Below are 27,465 nucleotides of genomic sequence, written 5' to 3'. Positions count from 1 at the left end.
GACTTGTAGTACAATCCAGAGACTCACTCGCACAAAAAGGATCCTTTAACTTTTCTCCTTCATGTGATACTTAAAATAAAAAAAAAAGCAGACTTTTCTAGTGCTAATGAACATCAGCCTCCGAGGATTATGAGAGTCAATGCTAACATTTCTAGGTAACTCTGGGATTAAAATTCTCTAATTTGTCAATATGAAAAGCAGTAAGCTAAAAGGGGCACATGGTGATTAATTACTAAGGCTCAAATAGCCAGTAAAGGAGAAGAGAAAAAGCTCTCTGAGTCAGTGGGGACATTTTCCTTTTTTAGTAGAGGTCAGTTTATCAGGGATACATGTTTAGTTGATGTGCTCAGGATGGTTTGTGCTCACTGCGGATCTGACCTGTTCATATTTCCAAAGATAAACTTTTGCAGGGTGTGGAGTGCCTAGGAAGTGGAACCAGCATATTTTTAAGCTGTAATTTTATGGATGTGAAGAAGTAAATGTCTAGTCTGGAGTGGTGGGAGTGGCTTGTGATTGAGGTTTGGTTTTCCCTGTGTTGATGGCTGGGTGGAATCCTTGTTTCCCTTGTCTCCTTGTCTACCCAGCGCTGCACCTGCTGCGATCGCTGCACAGAGCAAGGGCTGCCCAGCTGGGGTTCACCTGCCTCTGCTGGGACAATGTTCACTTTTACTTGTTTGTTTTGTAACTTCTCCTTTTCCTACTTATTCATCTGTTGTAGTAACAGCTGACTTTGTCTAGTTGGCATTTGTTAAAAGGAAAGTGGGAAACCCCAAAGGGTGCTTGTTCTCGATCAAATTTACGTACTCCTAGTGAAATGGTGCCCCTTTTTATGCTCTGGGGGAGGCGGGGGAATCATTTTGCAAAGAGTTTCTTGACCATTTGTAGAGGAAAATCTGATCACTGAGTTTGGGGTGGAGTATGAGGCCTTGCTGTTGCTGTTGTAAATAGCCTATTTGAGAAAAACAGAGAAGATCCAAAATGCAAGCCAACACCTGCCTTTGGGGGTGCAGGATGCTCAGAAGTGCTTGTGGCCTTCAGGCTGCTGTTGCGGGTTCAGGGCCAGCAAAGGCCCAGCACGTTCCACAGGGATGCTCTGCAGTGACCCGTGTTATCCACGGTGGATGGCTGTGGGCTTTGGGGTTTTAAAGTGGCTTTAGATTGTGAATGAGGAAGCTGCCTGTAAAAAGGTTCTTGAATTCTGAGTTTAATTCCCTTGTTTATGTTGGTCTTTCATCTCTAGATGCAGAATAGATGGGGCTGCATTCAGCAAAAAATGCTTGTCTTTTAGTTTCTGTATAATTGAATGGCTCCTTTCAGTGGTGCCGAACGATAGGATGAGGGGCAACAGGCACAAACTGAAGCACAGGAGGTTCCATCTGAATATGAGGAAAAACTTCTTTACTTTGAGGGTGCTGGAGCCCTGGAACAGGCTGCCCAGAGAGGATGTGGAGTCTCCATCTCTAGAGACATTCAAACCCGCCTGGACACGTTCCTGTGCGATATACTCTGGGTGACCCTGCTTTAGCAAGTGGGTTGGACTAGGTTATCTCCAGAGGTCCCTTCCAACCCCAATCATTCTGTGATTCTGTGAATGTCAGCTTTCAGTTCAGGTGTACTGGAATCCATTGAAAAAGAGGTATTAGTGTGGTGTTTGTTCAGATTTACATGTTTTAAAGAGAAAAGCTGGCAATATACTCAATTCTGCTCTCCTTACTCTTTCACAATAGTTCTTCCCTCATAACTGCAGTATGTTATGCAATAAATAGTCCTGTGGGTTTCAGTAAGACTGCTGGGGGAATTGAATACTACAGTATTAGCGGAAGTGGAAAAAATGAATAGTGCTTTTAAGAAGTGCAGCATTTGGCAAAATGTTCATAGTTTGTGCACGTATCAAACATTAGTTCTGTTTTGTTTACTTATGAATCTATTTAAATTCTTACAGAAAACTTGCAGTGAGAATTATATTAAGGGTGCTTTTTATAGCACCTGTTGTGACATTTGGGATCCTATTGATAAGTTCTACTTTAAAATTCTATTTTAACCTTTAGAAAGAGTTTTCCTACTGCAAAGTATAGCCTGAACTCAGTAAGTTTTTGTATGAAAAGTAAAAAAATACCTCAAATTTTACCAATTGCATCAAGGGCAATCCCATGGACATTGAATTGGTGGTCAGACTTGCTCAGTATTGCAAGCATGTAAAATGTTTCTGTTCAAAACTGCTCTATTTTACTTGAGTGCCCTGCTAGGAATTAACAATTCATTAAAGGGATTTTTTTTTAAAGGTTGTTTTTTTTTTTTTTTTAAAAAAAAAAGAAATAAAAAAGTGGAGAAAGATTAGAAGAGCATATCAGGAGAGAGACTTTTGTGGGGTTATTTTAAAAACTTTCCGTGTCTCCTCCTCCCAGACATAGCTGGCCAAGATCATCCTGTGTCTTGCAGCTGTGTACCCTCTGCATGTCCTCACTGGGCTTTGCTGTCCTTGTGGACGAGCTCTGGTTCAGGTCATGTCCCCGTTCTTCCAGTGCATGTGGAAAACATAAGCAGCAAAGGAAGAAAAATTTATGTTCCTGTTTATAAAATACCAGATTGAAGCAGAAAAAGGGTAATGGGTATAACATCAATATTAAAATTCTCTTCTCTTTTTAAAATCTAGACAAACACTGTATCTGTGCTTTGTCCTGGATTTATCTAGGTTGTTCATTAACAAGACATATCATTTCACGAATGGCATTTAAGCAAACCCAGCCGATTTGCTTAGATTTAAATGAAGATCAGCTCAGCATGAAGTGTGTTGGAATTGATCCTTGTGGAATTTTTGTAGCTGAAACTTTTAAATCTGCTTTTGACTTTACCATTTTTTCTTTTAAATTAGCATGTTTAGGGAGCTGCCTTTCTATTGGAGTTATATCATGGCTATCTCATTCCTTCACTCAGCAGGAGAAGAGCAAAACAGAAGTTGAAAGATATATCTGTGTTGATAATCAACCAAACAAAAAACTACACCTCCCCAAATAAATAAACGAACAAACCCCCCCTCCAAATCAAGTCTTATTTCAGAGGAGACTAACTTTGCAAGTGCCCAGAAAATCCATTTGAAACAATTTTTATTTTTGTTTATTTAGTGAAAGTTTCTTGATCTTGCTGTTAATGGTGAAGGCTGCGCTTCAGTTCTTTTGTGAAAGTGTGAAGCTGATGAAGTTATTTCGTTTCTTCTATGTATTTTTATGCTACCTACAGTACCCTCTGCCCTGTCTCTACTTATTAGTGTTTCCTTGTAGGACTGACATCCCCTTTACTGTTTGTCTTAGGCTTGACTCTTGTCTGTATTTCTCGCTTTCTCTTCAGGAAGTTGTACGAATTTATTTAATAGAAAAGACTGTAATTTGGGTTTTTTTTCAGCTTTTTGGTACAAAGCATGGTAGACATGGATGCCACAGTTCTCAGCTCCTTTGTTACATGACTAGAAGTGCTTTACAAATCCTTAGAGTTAAAAAGTAAATTTCTGAAACCAAATTCTAAGAGCATTTTGTTAGCTGCTTCAGCTGCCTGTTTGGTTATCCACTCACAGCACTGGCCAAAACTGGTTTGATTACGTCCATGTTGAACTGGAGAATACAAGTCTTGCTTCTTCGTTTGTCGTCTTATAGTAATTTAAAAGTTTCCAGTGCAGCTAGATTACAGTGTAGTTACATATAACATATACAGATCTTATATACTTCTGTTTCATGACAGAAAACTGGACTGCTCAGCACTGAAACTGGTATTGTCAAAGCTCTGAACCCCAAAGCGAGGAATTTACCCCCAGTGCAGTGCCATTGATTTGGTTGATGCTGTGGAGCTAGTGGTATGGTTGCAATCTGCAGTCAATCCAGATTGCGACAAAGCTTTTACACAGTGTAATAAGTTGCTGGTTTGTTTTCCTCTTATACGAGGATCGAATAGTGAGTTCGCTGATACACTGCATGAGTCTTTGGATGTATGACCTCCCACCTCCCTCACAGATAGTGACCCAAATGATTTTGGGCTATAGAATTGGCTTTCATGTGGGAATCTTATCAATATATCAAGGGTTTTTCTTTGGAAAAATAAAAAAGCCAAGAAAAACAAGGAGATCTGGAATCACACATCTTTCTTTACCAAATGCTATTGCTGTAACCACTGTAACATTGCTTAGGACTTAATTCTTTTTAAGTGGCTGTGCTATCTTTAAACGTAGCAATTGTAGCTCAAAACGGTGCTTAAAATGGGACTTGTGTGTGGATAAGAATTCCATGATTTTTAAGAGCTTGTGGTTATTCAGCTCAATAAACATGGATCTACTTCTTAACTAATGAGTGTGTTGTTTTGGTCCCTGCTGGAAAATGGAAACGAGTCTTTTAAGTGAAATTGAGTTATGTAGTTGAAAAAAGATGGCAGAAGTTCATACTGTTTATATATGAATGTGATTCCTATACAGACTTTGTAGCTCATGGGGATTCCAGAGGTGGAGTCATAGTTACAAATAATTCATTTTTTTTAATGAGTGCCCTGGTCTTCTTTGAGTGTGTGTGGTGTAAGCTATATAATTCATCTCTAAAAGATATCAGGGGCTTCCAGTTTATAAACTGAACGAACTTATTATGGATTGATATTCGGATCTGTGACAGCTTCGTATTTTAGCAGAAGAAGTTGAAGGAAGAGCAAAGTCTTTGAGGCATGGCTCAGTGCTGTTTAAACTTTATGGTTTAGAAAATTAGATTGACTGGGCAGCTTCAGTGCTTGCTGCCTTCAAGGACTTTGTTTGAATTTCCGCTGTGCAAAAGCAGTCCTGAGGCAGTAGCTACTCTGGAAACTGATTTATGGAAAAGGCTGTGTTTGGAGGAGAGTATTGTGCTCCTCATGTCTGCAAGCTGCCCCACTCTTTTCATTAGTTGGTGCTACTCTAGGAGGCATTCCGCTCGTGCTTTTGTTCTATCCTTTTTTTTTTCATGACATGAAAGAAAATCTTCTGTTTCATGTGCACTGCGGAGTTCCTTTCATCCTTCAAAGTGATGTTACTTATTTTGCAATGTAATCGCCTGTATGAGCTTGCTTTTGAGCTATAAGGCTAGGTATTGTTTTTGTTGGCAGAGTTATAATGTTTGTGCATCTACCACATGACATTGATTGATAACAGTAATGAAATAAATAACTGAAGGATTTCACTTGTTTTCTTTCTTTACTCTTCTGTTTCTCACAGGTTCATTGCTAAACCGTGTGCCTTAGGCCTTAAAGTCCAAGCCAACGGACCACAGAAAGCTCAACCTAATGCTATTCTGGAAAAAGTTTTCACAGCTATTACAAAGGTAAATTATTTAGCTAAAATATTTACCTTATTAAGTGGGATATGGCACTAATAAACTATGGCTGAACAAAACAAAGCTAACTGCTAACTTTTCTGTTCTGTAGCATCCAGATGAGAAGAGGCTGGATGGCCTCTCCAAGCAGCTGGACTGGGATGTTCGGAGCATTCAACGTTGGTTTCGACAAAGACGCAACCAGGAAAAGCCCAGCACTCTTACAAAGTTCTGTGAGAGCATGTAAGGATGCACGTTCTCTTCTTGAGTTTTGTTAAGCCTGTGTCCTCATCAGTTTTCCCCTTTATTCTTCATGGGTATTTTTGTAGTCTGGTAGAAAAGGATATAAATGGGTAGAATATAACTTCTTAAATGAGAAAAACAATCTTCTTTTCTCCTGAAGGAGTCAGCTTGTACTCTTTGTGTACTTTCAGTGGTGGAAAGCTTTCAGAAATAAGGTGGTTGTGATTCTATACTGTCAGAGTGCCAGCCTGATCCTTTGAAACAAATACCCTGATGTTAGAATGGGAAGGTGTCCTTACAGCACAATCTTCAGCTCTACAACCTGACAGAGGTCTGAGATGGAGGAGTAAAGATAAAAGCCATTTGGGTTGTTAAACCCCTTCTTTGTTTTTCTCATCCCAGGCTTGTTGCCTTCACTAGCCCATTTTCTTGGGTGCACTGAACTCTGAGAAGCTAAATGCTCCTACAGTTTAATTAGTAAGTTATTTTTCACCTGCTAGCATTTACTTCTAAGGAATCTTTCCCAGCACCCAGCTGTTCTTCAAACTGCTTATCTACCTAAAGGTTGTTTTTCTAATTAGACTCTGTTGTTTTTAGTATCTGAGTTACTTTTCCATGTCAGCTGGATTTAACATACTAATCTACATTGAAAGAGAGTGGAAAGTTAAATCTGTTTTAAATATTTACGTGTTTTACTTAAAGGAGGACTGGTAGACATTGAATTTGTAACAAAACACAAAGAACACACTAGCTTAATTGAAAGACTTATTAATTCCAAGACTCAGCCCTCTAGCACTGTGGGATGTTGTTCCTTTAATGTGGAAGGTCACACGTTTAAGGCAAATTTTATATGCTCCAAATCAAGAGACTTGGCAAATAATGCTGAGGCCAGAAACAAGTGTTGGCCTTATTACACCCACTGGTCAAGCAGTTGTGTTATTGCTGGCTTAAAACTCTTTTGTTAGCTTGAGAAAGAACTGTTAGGCAGAAATGTCAGCAGAAATAGAGGAAGCCTGTTTAAGTTAGAAAGCAAATCTTAGTGAATCTTGTTTTCCAAGAGAGTGTGGTTAGTTTGTTTGTTTTTTTTCCCTAACAATTCTTAAATTACTTCTTTAAGAAATTGCAAGTAAAGAAATCATGAAACCACGTCAGACTAGCCAGAGAGGGAGGGATGGGTGTGTTTGTATATTTATAAGCAACTTGTGCAATATATTGTTGTATCATTAATGCAGATTTTCTAAATGTATTTCATACTTTTTCCTTTTGTAGCTTTCCTGAGTGTTTTCCTTAAATTTTATTTTCCTGTGGAGACATAAAGGAAAGTTCATAATATGGTCCTGAATAAATAATGTATCAAAGCATTTTTTTATAAAGCCAAGCTGTGGATGAAATGTTATTCGAGTAGCAACTGATACTTTCAACTAAGGAGTGAATAGGAGGGAAATTAGAAGAGTTATGTTAAGTATATTGTCTCTCAGAGAATGAGAGTCCCTTTTTAATTTTAGAAGAAGGAAGATAAATTGTCTAAAGACGATTGTCCTTTAATAAACAGAGGAACTGAACTGTCAGAATGCTTAACTCCTTTCCTTGATATTTACAGCAAAAATGCACACTATTTAATATTTAATGAAGCCAGGCAGGGTCAGATTATGGATAAACCTAGTCATCCTGTTGCTGTCAGCTGGTGGTCTTAGAGCTACTGATTTTTTGAGGTAAGTGAAGAGCAACCATTTTTCTACAAGGGTTGTAGCTGTTAATACATAGTCTTGTTTGCTTAGCTTGTAGGAAAGGCTGTGGAATCTTGGAAAAAAATTTAAACTGTATTACTGTTAGAGCTGACAGATTTGATCAGTATATTTGGCTGCTTCTGTAACTCAGGTCAAAGACTTCTTTCTCTTGTGTTACTGCCAGCACATTTGGGCTGACCTAGAGGTAGAAAAAACTTAAATGTACCATGAAATATAGGCACATATAGGAAAGCTATGGGTGCTGAACTTGCTCCTTTGTGGCATACATCATGAAAAAAACATGCAGATGAGAGCTATGAATGCAAAGTGAAGGTAAGGTCAAGCTGTAATGAATGTCATTAATGTATGCTGACAAAATTAAGTGCCAGCAGTATGTGTACTTAATAGTAATGCTGATACATGTCCAAAAAGAAGCAAGATGGCATAAATAATAATAAGTGGATAGTTCGGGTTCTCTGTGCCTGAGGTTTGCAGAAGGTGCAGTGGGAGCTGGCTTTCCGTCTCCATATGTACAGGCTGCTGCACGAATGTGGTGTTATCCCACTGACCATGTGTGCTTTGCCCTGATGGCATTTCCAGCGGTGCAGGGTGTGCCACCAGCCATCCTGTCACACATGCTGGATGGAGTTGTTGGCAGGCAGTCAGAATAGTGCTGGGAGGCCAGGGATACCCATTTTTCCTCTCAGTATGGGTGTTGAGTGGTTGTCTAATTAAATCTCTTCATCAGAACACTAAGCATGGTGCTTCACTTCGGTATGTTGGGAGCAAAGAAATCCTTCTATATGAGGTCGATAGCCTTTTCATGGCTATTGAGTTAATGGGGTGGCTTTTTTGGTGACGAGTCCATGTATGGCAGCTGCTTCAGAGCTCTGGGCTGCATAAAGCAACATGCTTCTGTTACAGTTGTGGGAAGAGGAACACTCCAAGTCTTCTGCAACTGGGATGCCAGTGGAGAGTTTCATAGCCCTGACAGGGCATGAAATATGCCTTCATGCAATAAGCAGGCACAGAGTGCGCAAAATGACAGTGATCCACACCTACACCTTCAACTGTTGAGCTGCTGTTGTCCTTTCAGAGAAGACTTCAGTTTTGCTGGCAACTGCATTGATTGACTGTGACTTGGGAAGAGAAGTGACAGAACCCACAGCAAACGTGGAGCTGCTTAAAAAAGAGCTCCAGCTCTTTTTGCATGGAGACTATGCAATTTACTGCTAGAAAAAGTGTTCCTTGGGCCCAGAGTGTCTTTCCCATGATGCAAAGGAGAAGGCAGCTGTGCCAGAAGAGCTGTAGGCTGTTTCTGACTGCCTTATCGGTCTTGCCAAATGAATAATTTGATTACTATCTAAGGTAGAGGAGCTTCAATAGGACAAAGGCTGAAAGTGAAACTCAATGATAAACACACTTGGCTGGGATGAATGACACCCAAGATCCAGGTCCAAACAGATTAAACCAGTAACCAAGTAATTAGATTCTTCTTGTCCCAGATTTCTCACTTTCTCTACCCCTTCCCTTGTTTTTCTTTTTAAGCAACTTCAATTCTGGTCCTAAATGGAGTGCAGAGAAACTCCAAAAACCTACACCTTTTTTTTTTCCTTCCCCCCAAATTGAATAATTCATCTGCTGCCAGCCTTTGTCAGATGTCCTGGGTAGTAGCAGATGGTGGTTATGTGAAGAAAAAGGCAATGATAAAATTTCTTGTCTGTAGACAGCGTTTGTGCCACAGCATTGTAGTGAAAATAAACTACTTTGCATGGACCTTAACCAGCAATCACCCCATAGTTTCGTGTGTCAATCTGAAAGAGAAGGTGCCATTCAATTATTGGAGCTGTGGAGGTCATTAATGGTAAGATTTCAGTGGCACCAGATACCTCCTTAAGATTTTCAGGTGTTATAGTGAAAATATATGAAATATGGAATAGATTATTTTACCAGGTGATGATTCATGTTCCAGCATTAGTCAGAAAGACAGTAATAAATGGGATGCTGAGGATTATTTTACTAGCAAGTCAGTGGGTTGTTTCTCAAGGATTTGGTGACTCTGACATGAAACTTAGAGTTAACGGCAGAGTGTTTGTAATCACTAGAACAGGTACATCTACCTAGTAAAACCTGAGATCATAGTGCTCAGACACTGCTGGGGAGAGTCTGCCCATAGCTTTTCTTTCTCTTGTGGGAATTTAGGCAGTTTTGTTCTTTTACTCAACTTGAAAGATCCAGGGTGCATAAAGCAGAGGACAAAGTGGTGAAGTGAGTGTGCTGAGTGGACTTGTCTACTGCTGTGCATTTCTGTTGTTTTTTTATTTCTTTCTCTTTGTCCCCATGGCACAGCCTAACATAAAGACAGGCTTTCCCCTGAACAAGAGTAGGGTAAAGACCTTGTGCTCTGTACTTTGATTATGGAACACATGAGAAAACACAGAAAGTGGATTACCTTGAATCTTTTCTGAAGGTCACGTGGTTTCTTTGTTGATCATGAAGAGCATCTGCAGTACTTTACAAGGCTAAAAGTTGTTTCTGCAAAGAACTACCAATCTATTTATAGGCAGATGATATAAATTGGATCAAATGCTGCAATAACTCTGCTGGAGCATAGTTTCACCACAGAATTTATTTTTTTTAATTGTAAAAACAGCTAGATGTCTGACCACAAATAAGTTCCCAAAAATGCCTTGAGGAAGAATGTTGCATCTGAACGTAGTGGAATGGGAATTACAGGCATAGTATAAGCTAGTGGGCTAAAGCCTTCAAGGTATGGTGGAGACGATTGGAGGATATAACTCTTGGAAGACTATGGATGGTGACTTTGCTGCTTACCAGAACAGAATGCAGGATCCATGGATGTCTTTGTTAATGTCTGACATGTCAGAAATCTGATACTGTAGTAATTCCCAAACCACTTCCAGGTTCTTCCCAGTTTCAGTGTGTTGCACTGCTGCTCACACTACGGATGTGTAGGTGTGTCCACTTTTCTCAAAGACCTAATATGAAAAGTATAGAAAGAGCAACCGTTTTGTCTTTTCTCTTGTTGTCTGGAGCAAAGGGAAAGAACCTGTGATACTTTAAGTTACTGGGACTTTGGAATGTTATCATGCTCATGACTTGTCTGTCCTACAGCTATGTACATTTAAGCAAGCCGTTTATTAGAGACATTTACAGTTTCCAAGGAGTGGCTGGCAGAAACATATGGCCAAGAGAGTTTTTTGAGTTTATGCAACAGTCTGCGTGTGAAAACATGGAAAAGTGCAGGCGGAAAAGCCAGATTCTTTTTTCCTCATTCTTCTCTAAAATAAGCTTGGATACTAAAGTAACTGTAAGTGGGGTGCCTTTTAGTTTTGATGTAAGGGAGAGAAAAGTCTGTCTCATCTAACGAGAACATAGTGTTTCTCCTAAGGACTTGAAACTGTGTTTATGCATCTTGCTTTTGGGGAGATTTTATCTATCTCTAGCTGTATATATGTGTGTGTACACGTGTATGTGTATAGATAGAGACAGATTTATACAGATTTTTTTTTTTTTTTTTTGCTTATCATGCACATTTGTGTAAAAATTCTTTTGGCAGTTTGCAACCTGTTGGCCATATTGCTTTTCTTGACTAGCAGAGTAATTCCTTCCTACAAAATTATACTGGAAAAATAACTATGCAAGGGAAAGAAATTGAGACAGCTGCTTGGTTGTTGGAATTCTGAACTGTGCTGATACAAATCTTTACAAAGCGCATAAAAGAATTCATCAGTCTGTGCTTTGTGTGTAGCAGTAAAGCACTTGAAAATAAATAGGCGTCAAAAAGCTTCTAGCTCTGAATTTTCAGTAGCCTCCGGCCCTTTTAAGTCAGCTTCTAAAACACTGCTGAATACAATGATCTTTGAGATGCAAGCAAAAATATGTGGTAGACGGTATTATGGGTCCATTTAATTCTGATTTGTGAATACTGGTTTGCAGCTGCCTCAGTGCTACATGCAGTGGAGGGCACACCAGTGCTTCAAAACCAGAAAAGAAGAGGAGGAGATGGGTCTGTAAAGCCTGGCTATGTGCTCTGGGGCGAGTGTGATAGTTACTGTTCAAAGGCCACAGAATTACCCAATCTCCTTTGTTTTCCTCTGCTGTTTTCCATGATGCAGCAATGGCTATTCCTCCTGGCTCTTCCACAGGTACGAGGCACAACCTCTCCCCTGCTGCTCTGGTCTGTTCAGGAGATCTAAGCACTGGTAACCCAACCAGCTGCTCGGTGAAAAAGAAACTGCTGATAGGAAGTGAGAGGCTTTTCTTGCTGTTATAATTCCTGATTGTTGTTTTTTTTTAAACTGGGCAGATACTTGGTTCTGCTGATCCTTCCCTTTGTAACATCCTGCAGAGGGCCGTGTCCTGCCATGGGCAGCATGCTGCCCCCAGGTGCTCCTGGGATAGGCGCTTCTGTTTGCATGATCATGGGACAGCAGTCTTGATTGAAAGAAAAAGCATAAAGGAATATAGATATTTTCTGGAAGTCACTGTGAAATAGCAGCAAACTCTGCCATGAGGCATAGTACCCTCTAAGTCAGGGGTGTCAAACTCATTTTCACTGGGGGCCACATCAGCCTCATGGTTGCCTTTAAAGGGCTGAGTGTAATTTGAGGACTGTATATGTAACTATTGCTACAACTGTCTTTTAAGTAATTACTATGATTTCTTTCTTCTGGAACACTTTGTACTGAAAGAGTTAATAGAACTGATAAATATTTATACAGGTGAAAAAAGTGTGGCATTGGCATGCTTTTCTTGCTGATCCTTAACTTTTTTACTTCTTTTCAGTATTTCAGCTAGCTTCCTGTGACCTTAAATGAAATATTCATTGGTGCTTCACAGAAACTGTTATGATGCTGGAGCAGCTATTTTATATTTCTGTTAGTGGTGTCTCAAGAACACAGTATTGTGTGATGTCATTGAGGAGTAGGAAATGTGTATTTGTGTATACCTTTCTGTGTCTGGTTGTGATTTTTCTTTTTTTCCCCTTTTTCTGCATTATGACTTCAAAATAAAGGCAATTGGGAAGGAGGAGTAAGAGCAGGAGTATTTCTTCAAGTACAATAGCTGGGTTCTGTGTTTATAGCCCTGCTTTGGCTCAGGTCAGGCAAAAAAGGTGTTCTCCCTGAAGCTCCTAACTCAGAACACCACCATGTTAAACCAGACCTGTAAAGGGGAAGCTGGGAAAGCTGCTGTGGTTGACTTAATTTCTCTGAGTGCCAGTGTCAAGCTGAGAATTTGCCCGAGCTAACGGTATAGCACCTGTCGTTTGTCTGTCTCAACCACATCAGGATTTCAGAAAACAACAAAAAAACCCCCATAAGTCCCCATGATGTTTGAGAGCTCTGTTTCATACGAATGTAAAGTAGGTCCTGAGTCTGTGCTATCCAGTGTTCCAGCTCTGAGTGCTGTGGATATGAACTGATCCAAACTAGTTGGTCTCTTGCAAACTTGAACTCTGTGAAATGTTTCAGTAAAGATTCATACATCAGGTGATACAGATTTGATGATGTAGTGTAGAGCAAGGGGGAGCAACAGAGGCTAGCTCTTACACTGCTTGGGGAAAGCTGTCTTTAAAGGGAATGGAACTGTTACCGGTGAATCACATGGAGCTGGTTGCACATGGTTTCCCAGTGTGCTGCTAGACTGGTGGAATCAGAACAAACTGTTCCATTGCCATTTTAAATTAAAATATTCATTAAAAGCAATGTGAAAGTATGGTGCTTTGCAGATGCAAATAACAGCACAGCAGCTGTAGATGCTAGAAGGATTGTGCAGGAGATCAGAGAGACAATGGAAGAAGAGAGAGGGTTGCCTCAGTACAAGATAAAACCGTGTGGAAATTATGACTTGCATAAAGAAAATAAATGGGGAACAGCAACTGCCTATCTCATTGTGCAAGAATCAGGAGGTATTAAAAGAAAAAGAAAAGGACCATATTCAAAATTGAATACTGAAAACAGTTTTTCACACTCCAAGTAATTAACAGGATTTCATGTTTCTTTTGTGGAATTCATTGCTCTCCTGAGGAAATAATTCAGCAGTAATTTGTAATTGAAGACATTGTTTTATTTATTTGGGCAACCAGGGTATTTGGTATTGTGCTGATAAATGGATTTTATCCATAGTTTGCTTAGAAAAGTGTTGTGAAGACTAATCTTATGTCTTTAACAATGGAGTATCACACATGCTGAAACTGGAGTACAGGGGTGAAGAAGAGCCGTGTGAGCCAATAGCAATTGTGGCATTTGGGCACAGCAGGGAGCAGGGACTCAGGTGTCGGCACAGTCAGATTTGTGAGGCGGTGTATTGGGGCTGTGTGGCCAGGGTTTGGGAGCAGGGGGCTACAGAGGTGACTTCTGTGAGAAGCTGCTGGAAGCTTCCCCTGATACAGCCGATGCCAGCTGGCTCCAAGAGACACCCACTGCTGGCCAAGGCTGAGCCCATCAGTGACACTGGTAGTGCCTCTGGAATAACTTGGTTAAGAAGGAGGAAAAAAAAAACCTGTGCAACATCAACAACAGCAGCTAGAGAGAAGAGTGAGAATACATGGAACAACCCTGCAAAGAGCAGGATCAGTGAAGAAGGAGAGCAGGAGGTGCTCCTGGTGCCAGAGCAGAGGTTCCCCTGCAGCCCACGGTGAGGCCAGCTGTCCTCCTGCAGCCCATGGAGGTCCATGGTGGAGCAGATACCAACCTGCAGCTCGGGCAGGACCTGACGCTGGGGCAGGTGGATGCCCGAAGGAGGCTGTGAGACTTTGGGAAGCCCATGCTGGAGCAGGGGAAGAGTGTGAGGAGTGCTTGTGCTGAGGAGGAAGGAGTGTCAGAGACAACGGGTGAGGAACTGACCACAAGCTCCATTCCTCGTCCTCCTGTGCCATGCAGGGGGAGGAGGTGGAGAATTTGGGAGTGAAGTTAAGTCCAGGAAGAAGCGCGGGGAGCGGGGGGAGTTTTAAGATACAACTTTTATTTTCTCATAACCCTACTCTTATTTTTCACAGGTAATAAATGAAACTAATTTCTCCAAGTCAAGTCTGTTTTGCCTGTGATGGTAATTGCTGAGTGGCCTCCCTGTCCTTATCTCCACCCATGAGCCTTTTGTTTTATTTCCCCTCCCCTGTCCGGCTGAGGAGGGAATGCAATAGAGGGGCTTTGATGGGCACCTGGCATCCAGCCAGGGTCAGCCCACAACAGGCAGCTTGGTGAGGGATGACGTAGGTTTTCAATGAAACATCAGGGGAGTTGGAGTATATGAAATTGTTCCAGAACAGGGAAGATGTGACCTTCACTGAGCACAAGTAGGGAAGTTGGCATGAGTCACAGATGCCAAAAAGGAGAATCTAGTATTTAGCAGGTGGCAACTAAAGTGTAGAGAGTAGCAAAGGCGGTCTGGCAATTGTTATCTATAGTAGGCATGTAAAATACTGCAGTTTTATCACAGTACTGTTAGAGTTACATCTAGATTCTGGTATTGCTACATTCAAGGACCTGTTATTCTCTTAAGACTGTTATATTTAATCACAGAAAAGGAAGAGAGATGTACTTGAATGCAAGGCCTCAAGAGAAGATAAAGAAAAATGAGGCACTTATACTGAGACTTCCATCAGGGAAACTAGAGCTGTGCAAAAAGGCCTAGAGTCATGTTTGGGTGTATAAAGCTAAGACAGAAATCCTGCTCCTAGAGAGTAGCACTCAATAGTTCTGTACATTACCAATTCCTTTGTCTCATACCCGGGTAGGCTGAGTTGAATTTATGTTTCTCTCTAAGCCACATGTGAAGTCAGTGCAGAAGAGTGATGAAGATTTTTATTTAGTGTAAATATGCTTTTTCGTATAATATAATTCAGACCTGGTTCATTGATGGCTTCCCGAATCCAACAGTAGGAGGGTAAGACAGTACTAGTTGACTTGAGTTACATAAAATATAGCAATTTGTAGCCTGAGTCCCTGGACACATGAATAAGTGAATGGCTGGAAAGCTGTACTAATTTTAAAGTTGTGAGGGCACAGTGCAGCCACTGACAGCAATTTTAATTTTGCCTTAGCACTTGCTCTCTGATGAATCTGGACTAAACACCTCGCGCACCCCTGCTCTCCAGCGCACGGCTCGCTCGGCACTCCCTCTTCCAAACGCAGAGTCTGGGCGATGGCGCCCGGCAGCTGCGCTTTGAGTTGCTGGGGGTCTGTGCCTCCAGCTTTGCCTCTTGGAGCTTCTGCATCAGGCTCCAGACTAGTCACATTCCTTGGGTATCCAGGCTGGATAAGGAGCTTAATTATACATCCTTTTATTATGAGCTTTTTTTGCTGCGGAGTGCTCGCACAGGCTGGCACAGGCTGCCCTGGCAGCTCTAGGAAAGGCAGCTTCCCTGACCGCGGTGTCCTTGCCTCCTGTTTGCCCTGCCTGTGCCAGACAGCTGTGATACAGCTGTTCCACAGGGCAACACACTATACTTATTGGGGTTAAAGTTCAGCCTGCATAAAAACATAGGGTGCTTGTCAGTCAGATTTTCCTGTTGTGGGTCACAAGGTGGTCACATAAAGCATGCTGGAGTACTGTTGCTTGTGGTGGTGGGGAAGGTGTGTGTGTGCAAGTAACAGAAGGGAAACCGGGGAGGTATGTGCAGTGCTTGCATCCAATGTGAAAGCTCAGATTTTGGTGTGATGGGTGGACATTGCCACAGCCACCTGGCCCCTTCTGATGGGGCAAGGTGGGAGGGCGTGGTGTGGTGGAGCAGGGCATGCTGTGCCATGCAGTGCTCTAGGTGCACCTCTGCCTGCTGCCAGCTCTGTTAGATAAACACTGGCCGAGAGAATGAATGCTTCTCTGCTGAACAGTTGCTCCTATGGCTGTGTTTACACCCTTTATTTAACTCTTCCTATCGTTATTTTTCAATTTTGAATAGTAAATGGGTCTGGTTCTGCTCTTGTTGCCCTGATAGCCCACTGCGTTGGAAAGCTGAACAGTCTGGTGAAAGGGAAGGTAGGAGCAGTCTTCTTGCAACTCCATAGTATGCTGCTCAAGAGGCTCCAGTTAGTTTGGGACTGGTATGAAACAGACCCCAGAATCGGGCAAGGCTGACATTTCCCTCATGATTCCTTTCCTACCATATCTGCCATGCTCACGTGTGACTCTGGTCTATGATGTCTGCTTTCTCTTTTTAATCTGGACCTCAGGACATCTCTGTGCCCAAACATAAGATTAGGGGAAAATTAAAACCTTGGTTAAGTGTCTAGGAATCACCAGCCTTCTTCCCATGCTGTTCTGCTGGAGCAGACAAGCAAAGATGTCCATGCCATGTCCTCAAACTGTGCTCACCGTATTTTTAGACTGTGCTGTAAGCACTTTTCATTTTGCGTCTCATGAAATTGCATTTCCCTCAAATTGGATTACTTAAAACTTTGAATTCCCTGCCCTTACTGCCTTCTGAGACACAGTTTTTAACACAATTAATAAATTTAAATTAACTCATGTGCAGGTCCTTCAAAGACACCATCAGCTAACATTATCATTGCACATGAAGCAAGGTTGTAATAAATTAGCTAGGTTTCCATTCTCTTGTGGTTTGTGTGTGCTCATCATTATTTTATGTTATGAAAATTAAATAATCCTTTCTTAAGTTCTAGTTAATGTGAACACTAGTTCAAAATTACAGTCACAACATAACAATTTAAGACAACTAAAGGAAAACTGCAAAGACTGCAGTAGCTGCTGCTTTCTTATGTTCCACGCAGCTTGAGTTGTCTGGCTCTTGGTTATGGCAGAGCATGACTGCCTTCTTTGGTCAGCCTTAGCTTTAACTGAAGTTGCCAAACACTGCAGACAAGTGGCTTGAAAGTGAAGAAATATGGAGGCAGAGCAGGGATTTTTCAGAAGAGCCATAGGAGATGTACAGCCCAGAAAGCAAGGGCTCAGTCTGGGATGCTGTAGACTTTGAGACCTTTTGATGCTTATTATATGGGATTTACAGTCTTTAAAAACTGACTCTTGATGGTTTGGGAAGGATCTTCTGCAAATTTAGCACAGTTTTTTCCCAGCTTGTCTCTCTTGTTCTACTTGAAGCATTGGGTTGGGTCTTCTTCACCATTTGTTAGTGTGTTTGTCTGTGATACTCATCTCTCCTAAGTGGTAGATTTCAGGTACTGATATTTCTTCTTCTCTTGTTAAAAATATTTTATTGCTGCCAAAATTTGAGGGTTTTTATTTATTTTTTTTTAGATTAACCTTCTAATAATAAAATCATTCCTGCCCAAGTAGAATAGCAAATAGCGTAAAATAGTATGTATTTATTAATGGTAATGACTGCATTTACTTCTCAGCTATGCAATAATGCTTGTCAGCTCTTTATTTCATCTATAATGTTGGATTTAAAAGATGAGAGGAAGATGGGAAAGACAGCAAAAAGATTTATCTTCCTCCCTTTCACAGCATGCACTTTTCCTTGCTTTTATCCTGTAGGTTTGATGTTTGCTTCCCTTATATACCTTAATGGTTACTTCTCCAATTTTTGCCTTGTACCTTTTACCTCCTTATTGCTTAATCTTTTCCTAGAAAGTTCTCTTTTCAATTTCTAAGATGTTCATTTTGTTACCTATCCAAACTATGCTTTTCTTCAACCTGTTGTGTATTTGCAATATGAAAGTGATGTGAGCAATGTTGTCTTAGGCTGTAATAACTTTGAGGTGCACTGTAAGCAAGTATTTATTCTTGAAGAGTAACTGTCAGATTCAGAATAAATTCTCCATTTTTATGTGGATGCAAATGTTTGGATCTTCAGTAAATGCAGATGTCCACCAAGTTCCATTCTTGTTTTCATTTAAAAAGAAAGACAAACATGAACAAAATGCTAATTTAGAAGGATACCCTTCTTACTCCCATTTCTGCTCTTCAGAGTTGTTAGCCGTTCTGCATGTGTAGCACCAGCAAATGGTGTTTGCCAAATTCACCCTGAATCTGTACAGATTTGGTCCAGTGGGAACTCCCAGGGATGCCTTGTTCTCTTCCACAGGAAACTGCAGACTCAGTCCCAAACTATTTGGTATCTTTCCTTCTTTCAGTCTCTACCAAAAGAAAGAAACTTGAGTATGCCTTGTTCACTACAGGTTGCTAGTCACAGCCAAACCCTATCAAAATACCTTGCTCACTGAAGGGTAGTGGCAGTAAGGTTTTATTTTCTACATGGCAATGAATGAATTGGCATGCAAGTCTTTACTTCTCTCTTCTCCCTCATATTTATGTTGTTACACAATTTTATGTTACGTTTGATTGCCTTTCATTTTGTAGATACATGGACTCTGTGCATCTGTTCATGGAGACACAGAGTTACAGTGGAGAATTAGCTTCCATGTTGTTTAATACATTTAACTACATTGATTTTGGCATAAGTCATCCGGTAATGTAGTTTAATGCTTTTTAGAGAAAGCTGAACTGAATATTTCCTTCAGATGTAAATATTTTGTAAGCTAATGTGGCAGATTGTCATATACTGTTCTGATTTATTTTTTTTCTCCTCAGTTTTCTTTGCTGAGAGCTGAAAGCTGTAAACTGACCTGGGTCAAGCTGATGCTTGCCTAATGTTGCATTTGTATGACTGTCTATCAAAATGCTTTTATGTAAAGATTTCCCCTGTACCTACATGGAAAGAAATTTTTGATTGGCAGAATAGTTTTTTGTGATATTTGGGCACAACTTCATATGTACAAGCAGAACAGCAAGGTGGGTGTCACTAGACTAATGTTAGGCTCAAAAGATACAAGTGGTGGCCTGTGGCTGAATCGGTGTTGGCAAAGGCCTCAGCAAGAACATGTAGAATATGTATGCTGTGCTGGTGGAGGTGAGAAACATGCTAGTTCCCCTAATGCTTTTTGGAATGATGCTGTTGTAGTTGTACTAAGTAGTTATGGTGTAGCCATAGGTATATGGTAGCCCAGTGTTCAATATAGCTTCTGTCTTCTGCTTTGGTGTCTCACCAGTGTTGTTATACACAGACCTGCTGTGGCAGAACACAGACCCCAGCCTGCAGTCTAGACATTTCTTATAACTTCGTCTGTAAGCTACATGTTTTGCACTTCACGTATGTCCATGTAATTCCACTCATTCCATTTTACCGATATCATTAGTGTGATGGGCTCTTCTGTTTGTATTGACTGGTGACCAGCATTCGCCCATTCAGGGATGCTTTGTTTTTCACCTCACTGAACTGGGAGATGGGAAATAAAAAGAGCACATGAGACTTAAGTTTTGTCATGGATATCTCCAGAAAAGTCAAGTAATTCATCAGCTCGTGTAGTCCTGGTTACTTGCAGGTTAAATCTTCTAGTATCAGGCCCTGAAACAGGCTGAAATTGTGACTATCAGGAAATATTCAGTACAAGGTGCTGCAGAAACTGTGATTTGAAATATTTAACGCTATCCCTTATGATGAGTTATTTAAATACTTTCAGACTAATGAGTATAGTTTGGTTAGATGGTACTTCTCGGTAAATTTAGGTTTCCAGCTTCTTTAGTTTTATTCTTGTTGCTCTGATGACAGCACTTTTACATGAAAAATAATACAAAAAAAATCCTGTTCCTGTTTCTTTGTAGTGTGCTTGTAATACCAAAGGGTAAAATATTAAATCTTTAAAAACAAAAAACACACATTCATTGTAACAACCCTCTTGTAGCAGTTTTTTTAAAGTTTCGGTGATGCAACAAATTACAACTGAGAAGTAGGGAAAGGGGAGGATCATATGTCACTAAGTAAATGTACTTCTTCACGATGCAAAACGGAAAATAAAGTTCAGGACAGGGTGAGATTTGAAGATAACTGCCTGTCACAAAAGTTGCCTTATGTGTATATGTTGGCCATCATGACTAGGACAACATTGCTAGGTGAAAACCAAATACAGTCTGGAAGATATTAATTTTTTATCATTCTAGAACTGGAGGAGACTGGGACAATGAGCAGCTCTTGTGATATCCATGGGGAGCTGAAATGCCGTGTTTGGAAACAGGTGACGTGGGAGATCAGCAGTAGGAATGGACACTAGAGGTTCAGGCTGGAAAGACTTTGGATGGGTTTTTCTCTCCAAGACTTGTCAGCTGTGCGCCTTGAACATCGCTGATGAGAAAACAGTTCTGTTGATCAGACCACAGGGGAGGGTGTGTGGCAGTGACATCTGTGTTTTCTGTGTGCTCTTCACATGAGCTTTCCAGATAGTAGTACCTCTTTGCAGGACAAGATTTGGCAATGCTAAAAGATCTGTGAGGTTTTGTCAGAGCTTTATTTCATGTGGTCCTTGAAGCACTCAGAAGTGAACAGTTGCATAACCATTGAACAGAAGCTAGGTAACCTAGAAGGAATTACTGAAACACCTATTATATTATGCATCTTTACTGGTCTAATTATATAAACATGCTTTATTATTTATAAAACTGCATCACTTTGAAATTTACTACCGTGTTTCCTTTCCTTATTTCTGCACTACTAAATTTTGCTCTTAAGACTTTCAGAGCTGCATTTTGAGCATACAGATATAGAACAGGACTAGTCTCAAGTGGCACTGTAACATTAAATATTAAATAACTGATTCAAACTGCAGCCAAGAGGAAAATCAGATGACAATAAACTCCTAAGCCAGAAAATTGAAAAGGAAAGCAAGAAAGTTTCTCAATTTATCATACCTGATATCTCACACATCTGACTGAGCTGCATATAACTGTCTCCTTCCTCAAATAACTTCTGCTTAACCATGGTGAAGGAGCTTTGTACCATTTGCGTGGTTGCTCCAGTCTAACTAAACAGCAGTACTATGCCAAAAAGGGAAACAAGATTTCTTTTTTATTTTTTTTTTTTTTTAAATTAACACTGTATATTAACCCACTTGCATCTGCCTGGCTTTGCAGAAATGCAGCAAATCATCATTACAAAAGTCTTGGGAGGCAGCACATTGGAGCAGTGGAGCTACTACCATCAAACATATTGTCACACTTGCAGCTTTGTATGAGACTAGTTATCAGGAATGAAGATAAGTAAAAATTTAGTGGAGGGAACAGACTGTTCGCAGCAGAGTTGCTCTGGTTTCTGAACCATATGAAGGTATGCCATGGGGCTGTGTTTCTGATCTGCTCTATGTTTGGGTTTTCAGTATACAGGTATGTCATGACCTAAGCACAGTCCAGATGTAGGATTTAATAAAGCTCTTAGTTTATTTTAAAAGAGCTTTATTAGATGAAGGAGATTTGTGAGATTTGAACTTAAAGTAGAAATTCTTTAGGACATCTCTGAAAATTTGCAAGTAAAAACATACATCCATGTGTACCAGGCCAAATGCTGAGCATGTGCCACCTGGGTTATCAAATTACCTTCACTCTGTTTTACTTTGAGTTCTGCCTGGAAAAGAGTTAGAACTCTGATTTTCTAAATTCCTTAAAAATCTGATGTCTGAGAAGGTGGCAATGTGTTGCTCTGCTCTTCTAGATAGTGATGCAGGCTGTGAAATATTAATAGTCATCAACCACAACTCCCTTGCAGTCCTGTGGGGTAGCACTGCTCGTCTCTTGTGTGTGTTAGGGCTTCTTTCAGGGAAGGCAAAACATCCAAAAAGCTTGCTCAGAGTGAAACACAGTAACACCTCAATTGTCATGTGCCTGACACAGAAGTGCAGTTTTGTGCAACTTAACTACTGTAAGATTGAAGTCTTAATACTGTAAGATCAACACGTGTGATACAATACAAAAGGTCTGAATCTTGAATTTGTGAGACTATTAAATGTTCGAGGTGTGCTAGCAGTCCTCCTAGATTTTGGATGGATTAAACATTATTTTTCTGTGCTCTGTTTTGTATTTTTGTGTGGTTCATCACCTAAAAAAATAATATCTTTGTGGGTTGTTTTTTTTAATTGTTTTAAGGAAGAAGGGTTGCTGTTTGTTTGTTGGTGTTTGGTTTTGTCTGTGTGTGGAGTTTTTTTGTTTGTTTTTAACCTAAAATGGGAACTGTAACAGGTCAGTAGACAATGTCACAAATATTTGGAAGTTGATCCAAAAGTTCAGAGTCAGATTTGAGATCACCGTCTAGAAGGAATGCTTACCACTGGCAATGTCAGGAGCAGCATTAGTTGGATTAAGTCCCCTTGAGTGAATTGGAAAGTTGAAGGCTCTAGTACTGTGTTTAGGGGAGCAGAAAAGTGTAATATGAGGATAAAACATGGACAGCTTTAAGTCACAGTGGTCACATGGGGAATTTAGTAATGCTTCCCATTTAAAAGAAATAAACATATTCAGTATCGTTTAAATTCAGCCTCAGAAATGCTCCTTTAAGCACTCTCACAGTGAACACACTCTGCACAGCCACAGGAGATCATTGCAGCAAAGAGACTGTTTAGTCTCAGCTCACAATTGCAATAGTGAGCAGTTCAGTCAGACCATGGGGATTACAGGGAAGGGAGCACAAGTGACATGATGGTGGCTCAAGCCTTCTCATCTCCAGAACCAGGGCCCGTACCTCTGGAGTTTGCATTAGGCTCAGTTTGGCTTTCAGCCCAAAGCCTGAGCCCAGAGGTCAGTCAGCCACTGCGAGGAGCTGAGCACTGGGTGACAGACAACAGTAATCTTGGAGTTTTATTGAAGTGGATTTCCATGGGAAAAACTTCAGCAGTCTCCAGTTTCTCTGAAAATAGCTTTCAGAGCCAGAAAGCCAGTTTCTTTGACTGGAAGCAATGTGGTGAGCCCATGGCTAGTTGATAAATAGGAGAGGGATTTTAATGATAACTGTTTCAAATGGTGGCATTCGTACATTTGCCCTGACTGTAGCAAATCAGTGGCAAAAGCATCTCTGTAAATAACAGCTACAATTGGGGAAGCAAGGGGTTAAGAAACTGTCTGTACTCTGGTTCAGGAATGCACTCACGTGTTGAACAAGAGCAGTCAGATCTGTTGCTGCACTCTTGAGGGGCCCTACAGCATTCGTTTTAAGACTATGTTAGAAAAGGGGGGGTTTTTTTGTTACTTAAGAGTCACTTTTTAGCTTGACTTTTCACTGCCACGTGTCACATCCATATTTGAAACAACACCAACTGGTAGGCACCAGTTAAGGATTTGCCAGAAGGGCCATATGTGAAGAGGTTTGATCCCCTTCATAGACTCATAGAATGGCTTGAGTTGGAAGGGACCTTAAAGATCCTCTAGTTCCAGCGCCCCAGCCATGGGCCTGGACACCTTCCACTAGGCCAGGTTGGACAAAGCCACATCCAACCTGTCCTTGAACACTCCAGGGATGGGGCATCCACAGCTTCTCTGGGCAGCCTGTTACAGTCTCTCACCACCCTCATGGGGAAGAATTTCTTCCTTGTATCTAATCTAAATCTGCCCTCCTTCAGTTTAAAGCCATTATTCTTTGTCCTCTAACTACATGCCCTTCTAAAAAGTCCCTCTCCAGCTTTCTTGTAGGCCCCGTTAGGTACTGGAAGGTGCTAGAAGGTCTTCCCCTGAGCTTGAGCAGGCCAGATGCAAGCCTGGTTCAATCTGGAAGCCTTGTGGGCATGTTAGTGCAGGACTGAAGTGAACCTTGTAAACCCTATTGTGAGCAGACAGATCATGTCTTCCAGAACACTTGTTCCTTGAGTGCTTTCATCTGGGTTTGCTGGATTTAAATTAAGCTGAGAAGTCTCTCTAGCAGCACACTTTGTGTGTGTGTGTGTGGGGTCATCCAGGTTTTGTGTCTCTGTACAACTGACTGAATGAGTGTTTCAGGTCTGAGGGCCAGAGCAAATTCTCAGACTTCAGAGCAGCTTCAGCTGTTGTCATCTTTCCAGTGGAGTGTGAATTGATATGGTGGTCACTCACAATGGGGCGCTTGACCTGTTGGCCTCTATTATATTGCTTTAACAGGATAGTGCATATTACTGGGAGGAGAGGGGAACAAAAGATGACTTAGTACAGATCTTGCCTTGCTTTTCCTATTCTGTTGGGCTGTACTACTGCTACTTTAGAAACATTGGTTATTTTCCCTCTTGCAGACAACCGTCACACAAAGGACAACTGTCCCCAGTGACCCAGGGATGTTCCACATGAGCTCCTAGTGCTTAAGAAGGACTTTGAGCAGGATATCAGAGAGAGTGCTAGAGAGGGTTTATGCCACTGGCCAGATGTCTTCCTTTCCCTGGGGTCTGAGACTCTTCAGACTGTGCTCAGGCTGAGGGCTTTTTCCAACCATGAGTGTTGGGATTATTACCCAGGACAAATTAAAGACCTTTCTTAATCAACTACCACTTTGTGGATTCAGTTGGGAATGAGACTTGATAACCTCACACTTTAAAAAGGTGTCCCTCTCTTCTCTGATGTCCTCTGCAGAGAGAAAGAGCATTTTGCCTAAGTTCCCAAAATACTGAGATGGTTTGGACACTGGGCTGTACTGTGAGTGGATGTGATTCATAATCATAACTATTTCCCTCCACTTGCATCTGTTCTTCTGCAGTGAGACCCAAATAGTGGGATAAAAAAGTATGTACTGTAGATAGTGAATGAAGGATTTTGTTAGAGTGCTTGTTGCAGAAGAATTGATAGTTCACCTTTAGAGGAATCTTGCTGGAAAAATCTACATTGCATGAAAAATTTATCTGATATATTCTGGCCTTGTCTTCATGATTTTGAGTGAATAATGCAGCTTTGCAACCCAGTTCCTGTCCCTTTCCTCCCTGTCCTTCCTCCCAAGTAATGGAGACTTTTCTGCTACATAAAATAGCTTAACAAGAGGAGATGGTCCTACATGTGATGATTTTGTGGCTAACAAACTCTTCAGGAGTATGTGAGAGATGTGCAGAGGAGGAAATTGAACCTAGGTTTTCCAAAGCCTGGCAGATGTTCTTACTGCTAGGCTAGCAAGTGAAAGGGGCAGCTGAGGGGGAGCAAGGGCTGCTCATGCCAACAAAGCATCTGTGGGGTTTTAGGTTACTGTCTCCCTGCAGCAAGGTAGGAAAGTGGGCAGAGAACTGAATGTTAATTCAATTCCCGGTGTGTTCAAAGACATAGTGATCTGTACGAGACCTTGTGCAAAGGACTATTGGTGTATCTACCATTAAATTTCTCATAGCACATAGCTGACAACTACAGATAGACTCCTTACCTTTTTTTACTCTACAACTGGAGCTGGTGGAAACAACATACCTTAATTTTTATCACTTGTGGAATGTATATGTCTTCTGACTGTAATGCCTCATAGATGTCATTCATTTGGTAAATGATCTTTACTGTTGATTTAGTTTAATGTAGATTTTATAGATGTCAATGGATGTCAATTTGTAGGCAACAAGCATCTAGTTACATCTTCGTCTTTATTTTATGTAAAAAGACAGTTACAAATGAGGTGTCTCCAGTTGTTAAGGTCTTTGGTGATAGCAGTTAATGTGCAACATTTACTAAAGTGCTGAACATAGTTACTTAGCTAATTAGACCAGATATATTCCCATACTGTATAATACTAAATACTTCAATAACTTAGAATTAATTTTCTTCCAGACCTTCCTGTGTTCATCTGTTTGATTTGTCCAGTGGATTTTTGGCTGTTAATTGCAGCAATAAACTATCCGCAAGTAGTGGTAAAGCAACGTGGAAAACTCCTTGGACTTTGTGTGGCACTGACATTCCAACTGGGGTTTTGAGCCAGCAGAACTTCCCCCTGAAGCACACACAAAAGGCAGCTGGCTGCCTGGTACACAGCAGGGGAAAGTCCTTTGTAGCTCTGCTGCCACCAGAGTTAGCTGATTAATGATGATAAACATTTTGGGTGCCATTTCTGACTTTGCTTTGTTCTGAATTTTATTTTATTGCACTTTGACCAAGCCAGAAGTTTGTTGAATAGCTTTTGTGGATGTTGCTCAGCAGGAATGAGCAATTATTTTTTTTTCTACCAATATTACTTCTGTTTTTAATAAGTTAGCGCTTTGACCAGCCTTGCCTGTCACCCAGTTCTGAGCCTTGATTTGTCTTCTGATGCTCAATCTGAGTAACCTTCTTTGCCAGGTTAGGGAAAAAGAGGAAAGATGACCAATAGCAGATATTATCACATAATTATATGCATGTATCACCTTTGTAGCATTCAAACAGTTGTAGCAAGTTGTTTGTTTTTGGAAGACCCAAATAGTACCTGGTGGCTCTTGGCTCTGAGATCTTTTCCAAAGCTCCAGGAATTGTTCAACAGGGTGACGCGTGGCTTTGGTGCAGATCTACAGCAGTACTTTGCAGCGTGGGTGGAAAGCTAAACTGGGAAATTGGCATTACTGAATTTGCTTGTTTCAGGAAAGGACCTTTTTATTTCTTGACGTGATAGCTCCAGCAAACGCTGCAACCGGTGTCTTTCAGATGTCCACGCACACTGGAAAATCCCTGAGACTCACCATCTTAATGTTAACCATTAACATATTTGAAATACTTTTGCCTGCCTTTGAACTCCTTTTGGAATATTGCGTCTCCCAGCATCAAACTATAAATGTCATCAAATATGTTTGTATTTTTGCTTGGAGAAATGTGAAATACAGGTGTTATTGAGGGTATTTTTAAAACAAGAAAACTCTTGGTGAGGAATTCGTCATAACTACTTAGACATAGGAATGAAAGAGGGGTACTGGGAGTGCTCAGTAGCAAGATTAGGTTAGACACTTTTTCCCTCCCAATACTTTTATTTTCAGTGACAGCCTTCGAACTTTCACTAGATGAGGTATGTAACACTGAAGTTAAATGACAGGTTTCCTTCATATTGCTGTCCTTGCTGTTTCTTCCATGCAAGTGATCTGAAGGTTTCTACCAGCACAACTCACCTTTTGCACCCGAGTGCTCTCTTTTTGCAGTATCTTGAGGAAACTGCCAGCATGAAAGCTGCGAGCAGTGTTGCTGGTGTTGCTGAACCCTTGGAGGGATTGGTATTTGTATCGTATCAATTGAATAAATTAATCTGTGCAATACTGTGGCTGCTACAGGTTAAGAGAGAGTTTCTGTTTAGCTGAAGTATCACGCTTTAAATCTCATTGATGTCCTCAACTTGTCAGAGGGCTATTTATGTATGACACATCTTCCCTTTTAAATACTTGTAAAAGTAACTTTGAAGAGGAAGACTTGGCTTAACCTTCTTTTACATAGGAGCATTTTCAGTTTTGAAACCATTCCATTAATGTCTGAACATGCTTCAA

General features: G+C 40.8%; 1 protein-coding gene across 1 annotated transcript in view; it reads left to right on the top strand.

Moving 5' to 3' along the window:
- CERS6 (ceramide synthase 6) overlaps positions 1–27,465 on the top strand; it is a 118,350-nt gene that overhangs the window by 33,329 nt on the left and 57,556 nt on the right. Inside the window, exons 2-3 of the mRNA XM_082055857.1 lie at positions 5,219–5,324; positions 5,428–5,558. Of these exons, the coding sequence (XP_081911983.1) occupies positions 5,219–5,324; positions 5,428–5,558 (237 nt within the window). The remainder of the gene's footprint in view (positions 1–5,218; positions 5,325–5,427; positions 5,559–27,465) is intronic.

Source organism: Streptopelia decaocto (genome assembly GCF_964273445.1).
Source record: "Streptopelia decaocto genome assembly, chromosome: 6".
NCBI classification, from domain to species: domain Eukaryota; kingdom Metazoa; phylum Chordata; class Aves; order Columbiformes; family Columbidae; genus Streptopelia; species Streptopelia decaocto.
The sequence above is the reverse complement of the archived record's forward strand: the minus strand, read 5'-3'. Positions and strand labels throughout refer to the sequence as shown.